Source organism: Archocentrus centrarchus, chromosome 14 (assembly GCF_007364275.1).
Source record: "Archocentrus centrarchus isolate MPI-CPG fArcCen1 chromosome 14, fArcCen1, whole genome shotgun sequence".
NCBI classification, from domain to species: Eukaryota; Metazoa; Chordata; class Actinopteri; order Cichliformes; family Cichlidae; genus Archocentrus; species Archocentrus centrarchus.
This window is the reverse complement of record NC_044359.1, coordinates 11,194,550-11,209,576: the sequence shown is the minus strand read 5'-3', so window position 1 is coordinate 11,209,576 and position 15,027 is coordinate 11,194,550. Positions and strand designations below refer to the sequence as shown.

General features: G+C 44.0%; 1 protein-coding gene across 1 annotated transcript in view; it reads left to right on the top strand.

Moving 5' to 3' along the window:
- The first annotated feature begins 792 nt into the window (after positions 1 to 792).
- Positions 793 to 15,027, top strand: part of tecta (tectorin alpha) — a 28,732-nt gene continuing 14,497 nt past the window's right edge. The window contains exons 1-12 of the mRNA XM_030746265.1: positions 793 to 870; positions 965 to 1,252; positions 2,194 to 2,331; positions 2,440 to 2,605; positions 2,754 to 3,166; positions 3,315 to 3,885; positions 3,982 to 4,592; positions 8,259 to 8,829; positions 10,989 to 11,608; positions 12,204 to 12,861; positions 14,013 to 14,212; positions 14,563 to 14,943. Of these exons, the coding sequence (XP_030602125.1) occupies positions 793 to 870; positions 965 to 1,252; positions 2,194 to 2,331; positions 2,440 to 2,605; positions 2,754 to 3,166; positions 3,315 to 3,885; positions 3,982 to 4,592; positions 8,259 to 8,829; positions 10,989 to 11,608; positions 12,204 to 12,861; positions 14,013 to 14,212; positions 14,563 to 14,943 (4,695 nt within the window). The remainder of the gene's footprint in view (positions 871 to 964; positions 1,253 to 2,193; positions 2,332 to 2,439; positions 2,606 to 2,753; positions 3,167 to 3,314; positions 3,886 to 3,981; positions 4,593 to 8,258; positions 8,830 to 10,988; positions 11,609 to 12,203; positions 12,862 to 14,012; positions 14,213 to 14,562; positions 14,944 to 15,027) is intronic.

Here is a 15,027-nt window from a genome sequence, read left to right as displayed (position 1 = left end):
ACTTGCCAAGCCAGGTCCCTAAGGGCTACTCCAAGGACCTCAGCGATTCAAACCTACTCACTTAAAGCCATTAGTGCCCCAGTGTTTATGCTCCTCTCCCTTTAGCCAACAAGGCATGGATAGGTCCCAAACAGAAGTGGTAATGAGGTCCTAAGCAGCCTCGCGGCTTCAGACACAGAAACTCTGGAGCAGAGCTGGCCAGTCCTGTCAGCTGCAGGGAACTGAGGCACAGAGAGGCCTGTGGTCCACTGTTTGAGGCTCACAAGGGACGTTAAGGCAAATGTGATCCTGACACATTGTTCTGGCATGCATAATAGGGCCTTTTCAGGGTTCCTCAGGGGAGACCTGGGAGCCTGATTTTTAAAGAAGTAACGTGACGTTGGTTTGATGGTTCTACCTCTTCACTTCTTTTGTCTCACAGCTTCGCTTATGGGAAGTTGTCCTATGACTCATGTCTTCCTGCCTTTCATTACCTTTAAGGAAAATGCAGCACAGATTAAGTAACATGACTTCACGTTTGTTTCTCTGTTTTTTTTTGTTTGTTTTTTTAGTATGGTCAGACCAGGCTGTCCAGTCATTCTACTCCATCTCTTCAGCATCTTTGCACACATGAGAGGTATGAGATGTATAAATATTAAGTTACCCTGTACTCTGCAGCAAACCATCCTCTATAGTGGTTTCCTCAGTTTTTTTTTAAAGTTTAATGAGCTCTTCTACATTATTTTTAAAGCCAACACTCAGGATATCCTGTATCCATATGGACCTGGCCATAGGGATCTAGAGACTCCAAAGATGGATGATGGAAGCTCTCCCGAAGTTACTTTGCTCAACCCTTTTATTTTCTTCAATATCCCCTACCGCTCCATCTATGTAAGCCTTCAACACCAACTCCTGCAGTCATCACCATAAACTAACATGCTGCATTGTGCTGCTCAAACAAATATCCCATTCTTTCTTCTCACAGGTCAACAACAATGGTGTAATCTCCTTCAACGTGCAGGTTAGCCAGTTCACACCAGAGGCTTTTCCCCTGAGTGACAGCAGATCATTTATTGCTCCACTTTGGGCAGATGTGCACAACGGCATCCGCGGAGACGTGTACTACCGGGAGACCACCGAGCCGGAAATTCTGGAAAGAGCAACGCAAGATGTCCGGAAATATTTTAAAAACATGCCCACTTTTACTGCCAACTGGGTCTTTATTGCAACATGGCACCAAGTCACGTTTTACGGAGGAAGCCAGACAACTCCGGTAAAGTTTTAACTTGGGCATAGTTGTCATGTAAACTCTTCTGGTCATTCTCTTTCAGTATCTGGATAAGAACTAGTTAGTCAAAAGGGAAAAATCCCACACATGCAGCATTTCCTCATCTGTTGTAGTGTACACAGGCTTTAATACTGTATATAAAATACATCTACAACCTTCACTAATTGCCACCTGGTTGCTATAATTTAAAAACCTTCATAAATATGAAGGTTATATGTTTTCACTATTGTTTCTGTCTTTTTAATGGCAGCGCCTCCAGAAGGGGGGCAGCATGGCCACAGTTCACCTATCTCCCCATGTTTGTTCTGATTGTCTTCTTGGATGGGTGTTCTGTTAACTGTAATTTCCCCATTGTGGGATCAATAAAGTAAAGTATCATCAAGAACTAATATGCTACTGTAAGTTATGCTCTTCACCTGTGCTCAGGGAGGCCATTTAAATGTAATGCTGTGCACGTGTTTGCATACATTTTATGGTCCTCAAGCTGCCAACGTGCCAAACCTCCTCTAGCATTAACACGTGCACCTTCTGGAGCTTCATGCATGGTTTCCCATGGTTGAGCAGCTCCTGCAGGTGTTGTGTAGGTGGCCCCGTACTTTTGTCCATATAGTGTACGTACCAAAGGGGCTCATAGATTAGAACTTACACCAGAATATTTTTAACCAGCCAAAACTGTCACATACATTTTTGTACATTTGAACCAAACCCTTTCAAATATATTTATTAATGGTTTATCAGTTCAGCTACCATGCAATTCACAAAAATCACCCACCTGTGTGCGTGCAAGCTTTCTTTTCAAGAGGTGCCAGGTTGTTTTGCAAATATTAAATGATCAAATGACTCTCTTTTATTCTACAGGGTTTTTTTCATGTATATTAATTTTTCTCCTTTTTAAAGTCTGTTTAATCCTTTTGTTTGATTAAAAGGTGAACACATTCCAAACTGTACTCATCTCAGATGGCGTGGCGTTCTTCAGTATGTTCAACTATGGAGAAATCACATGGAGTACAGGAACAGCCAGTGGTGGAGATCCTTTAACAGGACTGGGTGGGACAACAGCTCAGGTATTCTCACTGTGCCTCCTAATTTCATATGAACAATAATGCTTTCGGATGCAGAAGTTATCTCAAGGACATTTGACCTCACATCTGTCACAACTGTCCCCTTTTCAGTCAGGTTTTAATGGTGGAGATATCGGCCACTTCTTCAACCTGCCGGGATCACGGTCAAATGACGTAGTGAACATTGAACAGACAACTAATGTAAATATTCCTGGGCGATGGTTCTTCCGTGTAGACACTGAGCTGATAAATCCTGCCAATGGCTGCAGCTACAATGGCAAGTCAAACATCAAACACTGATAATGTGCATGCAGGTTGACTTTCTGCAACGCAGCTGCAGCTTCTTCACTCCAGTTTACACTAAAAGTAGTCAGTGAAATGCTACTCTACTGCTACCTCTGTGTTTTGTACTACATCCTTTCCAGGGCGTTACTACAGACGGGGAGAGATCTTCTGGTTGTCTGACAGGTGCTCACAGCGGTGCCGCTGCCTCGACATTGATAATGAGGTGCAGTGTCAAGAGGCTCCGTGTGGCCAGCTTGAAACGTGTGAGCAGCTGGAAGGAGCCTTTTACTGCCAGCCCACTCGCACCAGCACTTGTGTGGTCTTCGGGGATCCTCATTACCACACCTTCGACGGCTTCCTCTATCACTTCCAGGGCACCTGCACCTACCTGCTGGCTCGGCCCTGCTGGGAGGTGGTGGGACTGCCTTTCTTTAGTGTAGAGGCCAAAAATGAGAACCGTGGAGCTGCCTCTGTTTCCTGGCTTAGAGATGTCACAGTGGAGGTGTATGGTCACCGAGTCATGTTGCCAAAAGGAAGTTCTGGAACAGTCCAGGTGAGAATCTATGGATGTAGACAGTAAACACATAGCTGCTTCCCTCCTGGATACACCTACCTGGATATGCAGTGTAAGACTACTGGTCAATGATTTCTACCTGCATCCATTGTTCCCTTACCAAAATTTCCTGTTTGTCTGTCTTTAGGTGGATGGCTTAGTGAAGACTTTACCAGTCCAACTCCAGCTTGGTGCTATCAGGGTGTACCAATCTGGGGTTGCCATTGCTTTGGAAACAGACTTTGGACTCTTGGTAACTTACGATGGCCAACACTATGCATCCATCTCCCTACCCAGCTCCTACTTCAACAACACTTGTGGCCTTTGTGGTAACTATAACGATGACCCTGCCGATGATCCTGTATTACCTGATGGCTCTCTGGCAGAAAGCGTGGTGGAGTTGGGGGGCAGCTGGAGAGCAGAGGACACGGACTGGAGGTGTACAGATGGATGTGCACAGAACTGCAGTGTGTGCGACCCTCTTACAGAAGCCTTCTACTTTCGGTCTGACTACTGTGGGCTAATCAACAAAACTGACGGACCTTTCAGGGACTGCAGAGCTGTAGTGGATCCTACAGCCTTTGTGTACAGCTGTGTATATGACATGTGCAGCAACAAGGATAATATCACTACTCTATGCCAGGCAATCCAGGCCTATGCTCTAGCCTGCCAGACCCTTGGTGTCACGATACGACCTTGGAGATCTCGCACCTTCTGTGGTGAGATTCAGTTTGCTGAAATTCATCAATTTACACAAATGTACTTATCGACCACGTGTAATCTGAAATCTTTTATTTTCCCTTGATATTTCTCAGCTTGGTCATGTCCAGAGTTCAGCCAGTATCAAGTGTGCACAAGTGCCTGTCCAGCTTCCTGCTCAGACCTCACCGCCCCCTTGTATTGTGCTCATCCTTGCACTGAAGGCTGCCAGTGTGAACCAGGCTACGTTCTCAGTGGCAGCCGCTGCGTACTGCGTGAAGACTGTGGCTGTGTGCATAATGGCCTCTATTACCACCTTAATGAGACTTTCTGGGTAGGTCCCAGCGGTGAAGAAGGCGAATGTACCCTCCGCTGTACCTGTGGGCCTGCTGAGCAAGTCTCTTGTTTCAATGAGTCCTGTAAGGAGGGTGAGGTGTGTGTGGCAGAGGTTGGCTTGCTGGGTTGCTACCCTCGAAGAGAAGGCGTGTGCTCAATCACCCAGAACTCAGTGACATCCTCCTTTGATGGCAGCTTCCTGCAGTTCCCAGACGACAGCTCTTACTACTTACTGAAGCTGTGTGCTCCTGTGCCAGCAAACGGCTCAATGGTGGAAGTGAAGATAGGCAGGAGGCTGGTCAACAAAGGTCCTGCTTGGAAAAGGCCTGTGGTAGTTGCACTGGCTAACCTGGAGGCACAGATGGGAGGGGTGGATTTTGATACAGTAAAGGTTAGTTTGTTTGTTTGTTTTTCTTTAAATAAGAAACAAAAACCTTCTGGTTATCTGCTTTTGGCAGCTGGGAAAGTACCACCAGGGGACAGATGGACAGATTCCCCTTTAACTGAAAAAGCTAGAATTGTGACTTAAGTTCAGGTTTAAACAGAAAGATTCATTCAAAGACATGGATAAGCATTAGCAGTAGAAATAAACAGCCAAAATAAATACATGAATTATTTAAATGATCTTGTAATAAGGTGAACAAATGAGCCCAGCTTTGGGAAGATTTCCATACCGGATCAGTTGGGTCCAGGTTATGACCGCTTCCGGTGCTGTTGGCCAACAGGGTGCTGGTGGAAACTGTGCTACTGATGGCCTAAGACAAAGGAAGAAAATTCATGGATGTAATGGAGGAGGATATGCAGAGGGTTGGTGTGACAGAGGAAGGTGGTAGGGATAGGGTGAGATGGAGGCCCTAAAGGGAAGAGCTGAAAGAAGAAGTCATAATGTAAACAAATGGGTGGTTAGAAGAGGTTATGTGTGGTTAACAGTTAAAATTGTTAAGAAAAATGAATCAACTCTGAACTATTTGGTAAATGAATGCATTACCAGTTTGAACTGTAAGTTAACAGTATGAATGAACACATTTAAATGTATATATAGCTGAAACAGCTAACTGCAAATAAAAAAAAAAAAGGTTGCAATATTTTAGCTAGCTCAGTTTGAATTCCGAACTAAAATCATGGATGAAGAAACATTAACTGCTGCAGCAGCTAGCTAAAATATGCTGGAAATTGTTAGCTAAAAGAAATAGCTATAAGAATGGGAAAACAAGGGAAAAATGTCCCATAACACTGTGAAACAGTGTCTATCTGAACTGTATTCTACAAGGCACGTTCAGCATAGCCGGGATATCTTTCCGTTAACTGGCTTCACTTACCCTAACATCAGCAGTGAGGCTAAGCGGTCACATAAGGCCCCAGTTATACTGTACTTTGCTGCAGACACAGATAGCTGAAGACCTACCGTCTGCAATGTCATTTCTGTTATACTTATTTAAAGTTCGCTTGAACTCTGCCACCTGGGGCGTGTGTGCAGTTCGTACATTGTCATGTAAATTCTCAGCGGATGAGTGCACGTGGCCACAAAAAACAGATATGAAAACATCTGCACCAGGGTTATAATAGTTTTGGATTTTACATTATAGTTTAGTTTTAGTTAGTTTTTACTTTTTTTTCTCTAATTCAGTTAGTTTTAATTAGTTTTCAGAGTGGTTTTGCTCGTTTTTATTAGTTTTTATTTTTGGTTTTATGCTTAGTTTTAGTTAGTTTCAGTATTAGTTTTAGTATTTTCATACTTAATCAGGTACGCTTTAAAGATACCCTTTAAAGAAATAAATTCAGCAACCAACTGTTCACAGACAGCAGAACTACATGCTAAATGTGTGTAATATTAAGGACACACATGAACATCAACAGGGAGAAACTGCTAACAATATGAACTCCAAAACTCGATAAATTCTACAATAAACTCCCAATAAAGTTCAGCCTCAGGGCAGCAGATTAACAACAGCTACATGTGGTGTTTGACAAAAACAAACTCCTTGAAGGAGTCAAAGCTCAAATCCAGCTGCATCCTGATGTTCTCTCCACCTGATGCTGCTTCTGTTTTGGAGCTAGCTTGGTTAGATGCTCGCTGATTAGACTTGCAGGGTCTTTGCGGCCTATGTAGCCTACGGAAGTGTCCGACCTCATGTCCGCATTTATGCATGTATAGCTGGATTGCGTGTGTTAATTACCTTGTGGTTGTGTGCTGGGGGTTTTTTGGTCCTCGCTCTTTGTGCTCAGTTTTTAGGGTGCAAACATATTTGTCCCTGTTTTTTCACTTTCTTCATTCCTTCACGTCCATTCCCATAGTTTCAGCAGCTCCCTCCAGGAATTTGCTGACATTTGTGAGTCCTTATATTGATGCTTTGATTATTAGTCCTGATTGTTATTATCTGACTGATAAAGTAGCCGGAAACGCACAAGGACTAAACACAACGTTGTGGGCTGCGTTGACCCGACGAGTAGTCACGTTTCTCTGGAGGTGGAGGCCAGGTTGCCTTGTAGGATGAGAGCGGTTTCCGTAGCTGCCTTGTGTGCGCTTCTCAGGTCTACTTTGATGTTGGTGTTTTTTTTCCTGACTAAGAAGTGTTCCGTACATCATCCACAACATCATCCACAACAAGACACTCGCTGCTATCTGTGCTATCATAGTAAAAAAAAACAAAAAAAACACCACATGGGACTCTCTGAGGAGCAGCGCGGTGTGCGCACGCACGCACATGCGCACCCATTTGCCCGACGGCGTTCCGAGCTTAAACTCGGAGAGAGGAAAAAAATGATTTCATATCAATCCACAAGACTTTTGAAAAAATAACAATATCTATAATTTCAGTTAGTTTTAGTTAGTTTCGTAAACTCACAATTCAGTTTTAGTTAGTTGTCGTTTCTTCCTTTTAATTTTAGTTTTTATTTATTTCAGTTAACGACAATGTTTTTTCAATTTCAGTTTTCGTTATTTCGTTCGTTTTCGTTAACTATAATAACCCTGATCTGCACCAACCCTCGCGCTCATCATATGATGTCACTCTGAGCTGAGCAGACCCTAGGACGTGGAAAGTATAATCCTTGCCTAAAGCTGGTTGACAGCTGGCTAAGTTAGCCCAGGGTTTCCCAGTCTAGCTTACAAGCAGGTTCACGTGAATTGCAGTCTCACAAAGAATGATACTGCTTTAATATTATAAAAAAAATATGAAGAGGTTAAACACACAGCTGCTCCAGCTAAAGTAGGAGTGATAGTGTGTGGGAGAGGAAGTGCACTGCATAGTTTAGTATTAAATGCACTGTTCTCAGCAAGCCTGGTAAAAGGTCATACCACACTAATTGAGTTTTGCCTATTTCAAGTCAGGACAGAAAGCTGTGTAAGTTAACAGACTTATCAACCTCATTAAGACTTAACTCTGACATTAAGACACAGAACAATCTGATAGATTCTGTTATTCTGTTAAATTAATTTTTAGATGTACAGTTTTAGTTTTGACAGCTGTATGAAGCACCTGAACTTGTGTAGCAAATGATTTCAAAGTGTGTCTGTCATTGTTGTAGAAAAGTGGTTTATAATATTCAGTTAGATTTTGATCGAACCCATGACAAGAGTAAATTACAAAGTCCCTGCTGTCGTGCCACATTCATAAATGAGAGAGCAGCTCGCTTGTTTTGGAGATGTACTCATTGGATCCTATGAAACTGCGGGAATTTGTGTGTTTTATGAGGACAATTTATTCTAAAATATGCAACGCGTCCGGTGTGTAACGGCCTTTAAGACTAAAAAAGTGATCTTAACAAATCTTGTTTTTAATAAGTTTTTGAAAAATCACCAAGATCTTTTTCATATTTGGCTTGAGATTTGTTTGGACAGCATGAGAGCGTGAAGGTAAAAGCATGTTTGAAACATCACAAGCCTGAGAGCTGCCAGCCCCTGACAAACTTACTAGTTCACATAAATCCATGTTGGAACATGAAAGGTGGTTTTAATGAAGGGCTTCTTGAGTCCATTTGACAAGGTGTTAGATGTAAGTCAAACAAGAAAGAGATTGAGAACCACTAGAACATGTTCCACCTTTTTGTTTTGCAGGTGAATGGTGAAACAGTGTCACTCCCATATGTCCATCCAATGGAGACAATGATGATCTACAGAGCACCAGGCAATGCAACAGTGGTGGAGTCCCGTGGTCTGCTTCGTGTCCACTACACACACCAAGGATTCCTCAATATCTCCCTTTCAACCCTCTTCTACAATGTTACTTGTGGTCTTTGTGGTGTCTTCAATAGCAATGCAACTGATGACCTTCGCCTACCAAATGGACGCCAGGCAGAGTCTATTGAACAGTTCACAGAGGGCTGGCGGTCCATTGCTGATGATCTTACTTGCAACGGGGACTGTGATGACTTGTATCGCATGTGCACAGATTTGCGTCTCTACCAGAGTCCTTGGATGTGCGGCAACATCAACGACCCCGGGAACAGTTCCTTTCTTGCATGTCACGCCGTGGTCAACCCCTCGCCGTTCTTCAGGAACTGTTTGTACAACATGTGCGTGAGGGAAGGGAACCGCTCAGCCCTGTGTTCTTCGCTGCAAGCTTACGCCACCGCCTGCCAGGATGCTCAAGTAGGACTTGCTTCATGGAGGAGCGCCACCAACTGTCGTGAGTAACAGTTTGGGTTTTTTTTTATCTATGTAAAAGTTGGATGGGATTGAAGTGTGATGTCGCAAAACAAGTTAAATGACTGGAAAATCAAGGCCACCCTGAATCACATCCTGCATGGTCCTGCTTTTTTAAGGCTAATGGGGATCATAATTTACAATCTGACTTCAGTGAGACTTCAAAGTAACAACTGAGGCCATAAACTCACAGGAAAGTGATTACTGAGGTCACAGACAAAGTGCACCAATAGCCATTTTTCCACAGATTTCTATACAACAGCCTTTCTTTTTGAAACTGGAGAAGCTGTCTCCTGCTGGTCATTAGAAAGACTAGCACGTCATTTATCATCAAGCTCAGGCTAAAAAAGGGAAATCATCTCTGCAGATCCATAAACTGTGTAATTAAATAGTTACTTAATACTTAGTTACTATTTACTTTATAAGTTACTTTATAAGTTTATTTATAAAGCGCTTTTTGCAGACAAGCAGTCGCAAAGCATTCTACAAAAAAATATTTTAAAAATCTAACAATATAATAGCAAAATAAAGTTCTGTTAATAGCATTACAAAGGAGTCCAGAGAGTCGGCTAAATGCAGTTGGAGTGGAAGATTGTTCCAAAGTCTTGGTACCACAGTCACAGACTCCCGAGTCTATAATCGTGTAAGAGGAACAGCTAACAAATTCTGACCTGTGATTAAAGACTGTGTTTAGTAAGCAGATGGAATAAATAGTCTGGAGCCTGTCCTACTATTATTAATCCATCCATGAAGACTATCCCAGCTTTCAGAGAACAAGAAGCAGGGTACATCCAGGACAGGTCTCCAGTCCATCACAGGGTGTCTTTCAACTGTGGGAGAAAGCCAGAGTCCCTGGAGAGAACCTGCACAGGCACAAAGAGAACATGCAAACTCCACATAGAAAGGCCCCAACTGGCTGGTGATTTTGAAACCAGGACCCTCTTTTGCTGTGAAGCAACAGTACTAACCACTGCTCTGCTGTGCCACCCCGTTTTTAACCTTTTTTTTTTTAAACAACAAAGACTGACCATGCCTTTAAAAAACCAACCTAACTAAAGACATGCTCTTTGTGTTTGTGCTGTATGTGGGTATATCTGAGATGCGCTTCCATAGTAATTTAGTTTAGAAGTTACTGTCAGAGTTATCAGAGTACAAACTTATTTTCATATGCCCCTGGAAACACACTTGACCCTCCTGTTTACTGTTGTGGCACTGCCATACACTATTTTTGAGTTTTACCACCAGCATTGTGGAAAGAATTGTTTCATAATGGGTAATTAGGCTATTTTTTGCATGAGAATTGTGGACTGTCCCATAAGGTTAGTGGTAACGTCAACAATTCCCAACTGCGAGTTGTCTCGTGCCTATCTAGCCCCAGTAGATGGGCAAGCTTTTGTACAACACATCAAAGGTGTTATTTATTTCTATTTACACAAGTAAAACCTGTAAAGACACTGATATGAATTTGATGCGAGGCGTACTTTTAATTAGCGTGTTTTCCCTGCTTCCTGTCTCTGGAATAGATCCAAAAATGCCACCAGTACTATTTCAATATTTAATTTCCTCTGTGGCAGACGATTCTTTCTATCATCTCACCTATTTGGAGCTGTTGGAAAAGCCGGTAACAATGATATTGTTTCAGTAATAATCATGTATAGTGACGCCTGTAACTGTTGTGAGTATTAGGTTCTGCTCTACTGTATGCAGATATCTACCTCTGTGTTACTCCGCCACTGTCTCTCAAGCCTTAAAGTTTTAAAAGATAGCTCTAAAAAGGCATCAGCTTGGATTCACAGGCTGCAACCATCAGTTCAGCCCTTTGATGGACTGGCCGCCTGTCCAGTGGGCAACCTGCCTCACCGCCAAAGTCACATGGGATTGGCTCCAATCCCCCCCCGTGACCCTGAAATGTATTAATGATTAGGTAAATGGATAGATGGAGGGCTCAACACATGGCTTTCATTTGATGCCAGTGTAGTTTGCTGCCTTTGTTAGTCTTAGTTTGATGTGAGACACAGTGTATTTTGTACTACACGTGAAGAGGACGACCTAAAACACAAGGTGCTTGATTAAACATTGAACACAGTCAGCCATTCTTGGCTTCAATCTTGCTTTCCCTGACCTCTCTCTCTTCTGTCTCAGCTCTTCCCTGTCCAGCGAACAGTCATTTTGATGAGTGCACCAGTGCCTGCCCTCTGACCTGTGCCAACTTGGATGAACCCGAAGAGCCGTGCCCCCTGCCTTGTCAGGAGGGATGTCAGTGCGAAGACGGCTTTGCACTGCAGGATGGCCTGTGCGTGGCACGCAGCGATTGTGGGTGCATGTACCACGGGCGCCAGCTGGCCACTAATCAGACTTTCTGGACAGACTGGGAGTGCCAGGAACGCTGCTACTGCAATGGCTCTGACAACAGTGTATACTGTCAGCTCGCACCGTGTCACCCTGAAGAGTACTGCCAGGAGAATGACAGCCTGTATTATTGCCAGCCACGCGCTGAGGCTGTGTGCGTGGCAGCCGGTTATGGACATTTTCTGCCGTTTGGTGGTGTGCCATTTGAGCTGCAGAGCTCTTGCACTCTTAGGATGGTCACTACCAGATGCAGAAGGGAGCAAACAACCATCAGCAGAACCTTTCCTCCATTTAAACTGGCAGTTCGTAATGAGGATAGAGACACAAGCCAAGCAATTTGGGTGAGGGGCTTTGTGCTGGAGGTCTACGAGTATGAAATTGAAGCATCTCGAAGCTACAAAAACACCGTCACGGTAAGCACCAGATTCACATATGAGAATGCCTGTGGAATGAGGTCATCTTTAACAGTTTTTTTTTTTTTCTTGCCCTGTGAAGGTCGTAGTTATTGCATGTGTGAGGACATGTTATTTCTAATCAAGCCGATAGAATAACCAGGCAGAGGGTGAATTCCTCTTTGATTGGCTTAAGGTGGATCTAATTTCAATGGGCATCTTTTATCAGGCTGGATTTGGCTCAGACAAAACTCCGACCCTGAGCGACATTTGGACCGGGTTCACAAACCGACTAAAAGATCTGAGGAGGAACAGAAATGACACATCCACCCACACACTCGCTCACACACTTTTTCTTTAATTTTCTCTGTTTTGCTCTCTCTCACTTAGACAATTAGATTGAGAGGAATTCACAGACACTCTTTCAGTCAGTCTTAATAGTATCTATTCATCGCCTGGGTTTCCCCACATACTTTGAAAATTTGCAAGTCAGTCAGATTAGAGAGTCAAACTTCTACTTCTGGAAGTTGTTCCTGTAGGAATGAGTTTGTGTTATAATCATTATGTTGAGCCTGTTTAAAGTAGCACCAGTTTTACATGCTCTCTCTTCACTCAGGTGAATAAGGAGCGTTTGTATCTACCCCTGAGGCTGGGTCCAGGAAAGGTCAATATCTTCACCTTTGGCATGCACCTCATTTTGGAGACAGATTTCGGCCTGAAGGTGGCCTTTGACTGGAACACACTCCTCTTGTTGACTTTACCCCGCGACCTCTACAACACCACCTGTGGCCTCTGCCAGGGCGTGTCCCTGTCCCCACCCACCCTTTCCACCACTGACTGGGGTATGGCCTGGGCAGAGAGGGACACCTTCTGCCAGGTGGGTTGCGGAGACTCCTGCCCACGCTGTGGCCTGGGAGAGAAAAGCGTCCAAAACGACACCCCTCTCATGGCGGCTGATGCCAACATGAACGTCGGCACCGACAATGAAGCGAACGGAGTCAGCGCAGGCATACGTTTCCACATCGGAGACGGACTTTATGTGTTTGTGGAGCCCGAGGCAGTGAGGCTGTGTGGGTTACTTGTCGATCGAGGAGGCGTGTTTGCACGTTGTCACAGCAAGGTGGCGCCAGCATTCTTTTATCAAAGCTGCCTCCAGGATACCTGCTTGGACCAGGGAACTCACGATACAATCTGTAACTGGCTGCAGATCTATGCCAGCACCTGTCAGATCCAGGGGGTGTCTGTCACCAACTGGAGGAGCGACACACCGTGTGGTGAGTAGATGCTCAGGTTGGTGTGCAGTAGTGGAGTTTTTTTTTTTCCCATCATATTACACGAGATACATTTTCTTTCTTAAAATCAGAGACATCATTTTAAGTTTGAGATGTGTCTGCATCTTTACTAGAGATAATCTTCTACAATTAAAGCAAATTCATCCAGTTTAATTAAATTAGATTTGCATGGACATTATAGATATAGAAATCCAACAATCATCTGTGAGCAGCACTTGGAGACAGTGGGGGGGGGGACTCCCTTTTAACAGGAAGAACTCTCCAGTAGAGGCAGCTATATTCATTTGCTGGTTCTAGTGAGGGGAGAGTGAAGAGAAAAAAAGATATGTAACAATAGCATATGAATGTATGCTGGCTGAAAACAGGGAAATAGAGGTGAAACGCTCAGTGCATCATGGGCAGTCGTCCAGCAGCCTGAGCCTTTAGTGGAGCAATCTGTGAACCCGCAGGCTAGTTTGCTGATGTTGGAGGTTTTGTACCCTGCGGTCTACAGCTGACTTAGCCGATATAGGAAGCAGATATCCAGGACAAGATTTCCATACAGATAAATGGAAAAACCAAAATAAAAAGGTGAAACTTTGTCAGACAATAAACAATAGTTATCTGATGGATTTCAGCATGCAAAGGATGCAAAGGAAGCTTGCTCAGACATGACAGGTTAGCAGCACATGGACTACAAATGGACTCCAGAAAACTTCTAGCACCAAAAATTCTTGTTGCAGCAGAACTAAGGGATGGTTCAGACTCACCTGATCCAGCCCTAATCATAATTATAAAATGAAGCACACAGGAAGTTTCAACACAGCAATTTTGTTTGTATATTCATGTGCTAAGCAAACGTGCTACATCATGCTAATTAGTCCCTTTCAAAAGATGTTGATAGGGACTTTCTTTTACTCTGGATCCTTATGCTAAGCTCAGGTAACCAGGTTCTAAGTGCACCTCTCCTCGTTTACACTCAGAAATAATATAATAATATAGAAAAAATACATTTCCAAATAGCTGCTGTCTGGCTGCACGAGCTCTTGCTGTGACCAACTGTTTCTTACCCATGAAAACCAAAGACCAGCTAAATGAAGAGTGGAGTAAATGCAAATGTTAGCTAATATCGTTGCCAACCTGCCTGCTCCCAGTCCAGAGCTGTCCACCTAACAGCCACTACTCCAGTTGCATGTCAGTTTGCCCGCCCCAGTGTGCCCCAGCCCGCGGCCAAAGGGACTGCAGCCAGGACTGCGTGGAGGGCTGCCAGTGCGACCAGGGATACGTGCTCAACGGCAAGAACTGCATCCTGCCTCAGAACTGTGGCTGCTACACTGATGCCAAATACTATGAGGTCAGTCTCCCACCCAGCTCAACGTGTAAATTGAACTCATTTTGCATACATAAATTATAAAGTATAAATGTTTTTATGTCAGTGTGTCATTTGGGGCTGTAAAGTATAGAAATAATATGGAACAAAATGAGCTGAACTTTTCTGGATCAACCAATAAGTGTAATTATTCACAACACAAAACCCCGTGTTGCAAAAGCGCATCACAAATGTAGAATCATACTATAGAAACATTTTTTTCATCCGCTACTAGCTTAGGCGATTAACCTCGATAAAACAATTAAAACACTATCTGCAGCTAACCAGTGCATCAACGGTTTCTGCTCTAATCTTAACAGTTTTCTTTATTTTAGCCCAAGCAGCTGTTTTGGAACAGCGACTGCACCAAACGCTGCCAGTGCATCGGACGAAACCTGATTCAGTGCAATCCAAGGCGATGCAAGGCGGAGGAGGAGTGCACCCTACGGCACGGAGTGCGGGGCTGCTTTGCGCGACGCTCCCAGCACTGCGTGGCGTCGGGCGGCGGAGTCTTCAGGACGTTTGATGGGGCGTCGCTGCGACTGCCGGCCTCGTGCTCCTTCGTCCTGTCCACAAACTGTCGCAAGCTGCCTGACCTCTCTTTCCAGCTCATTGCTAACTTTGATAAATGGAGCACGCCCAACCTCACCACCATCTCCCATGTCTACCTGTACATCAATGAGGAGAATATACTCATCTCTGGCAGCACTGTCAAGGTAAAATAAATAACCTAACTACACAAATCACACAGATCTAAATCATTACAGATGAGACTAGATTCATCCAGCTGTTGGAGGAGT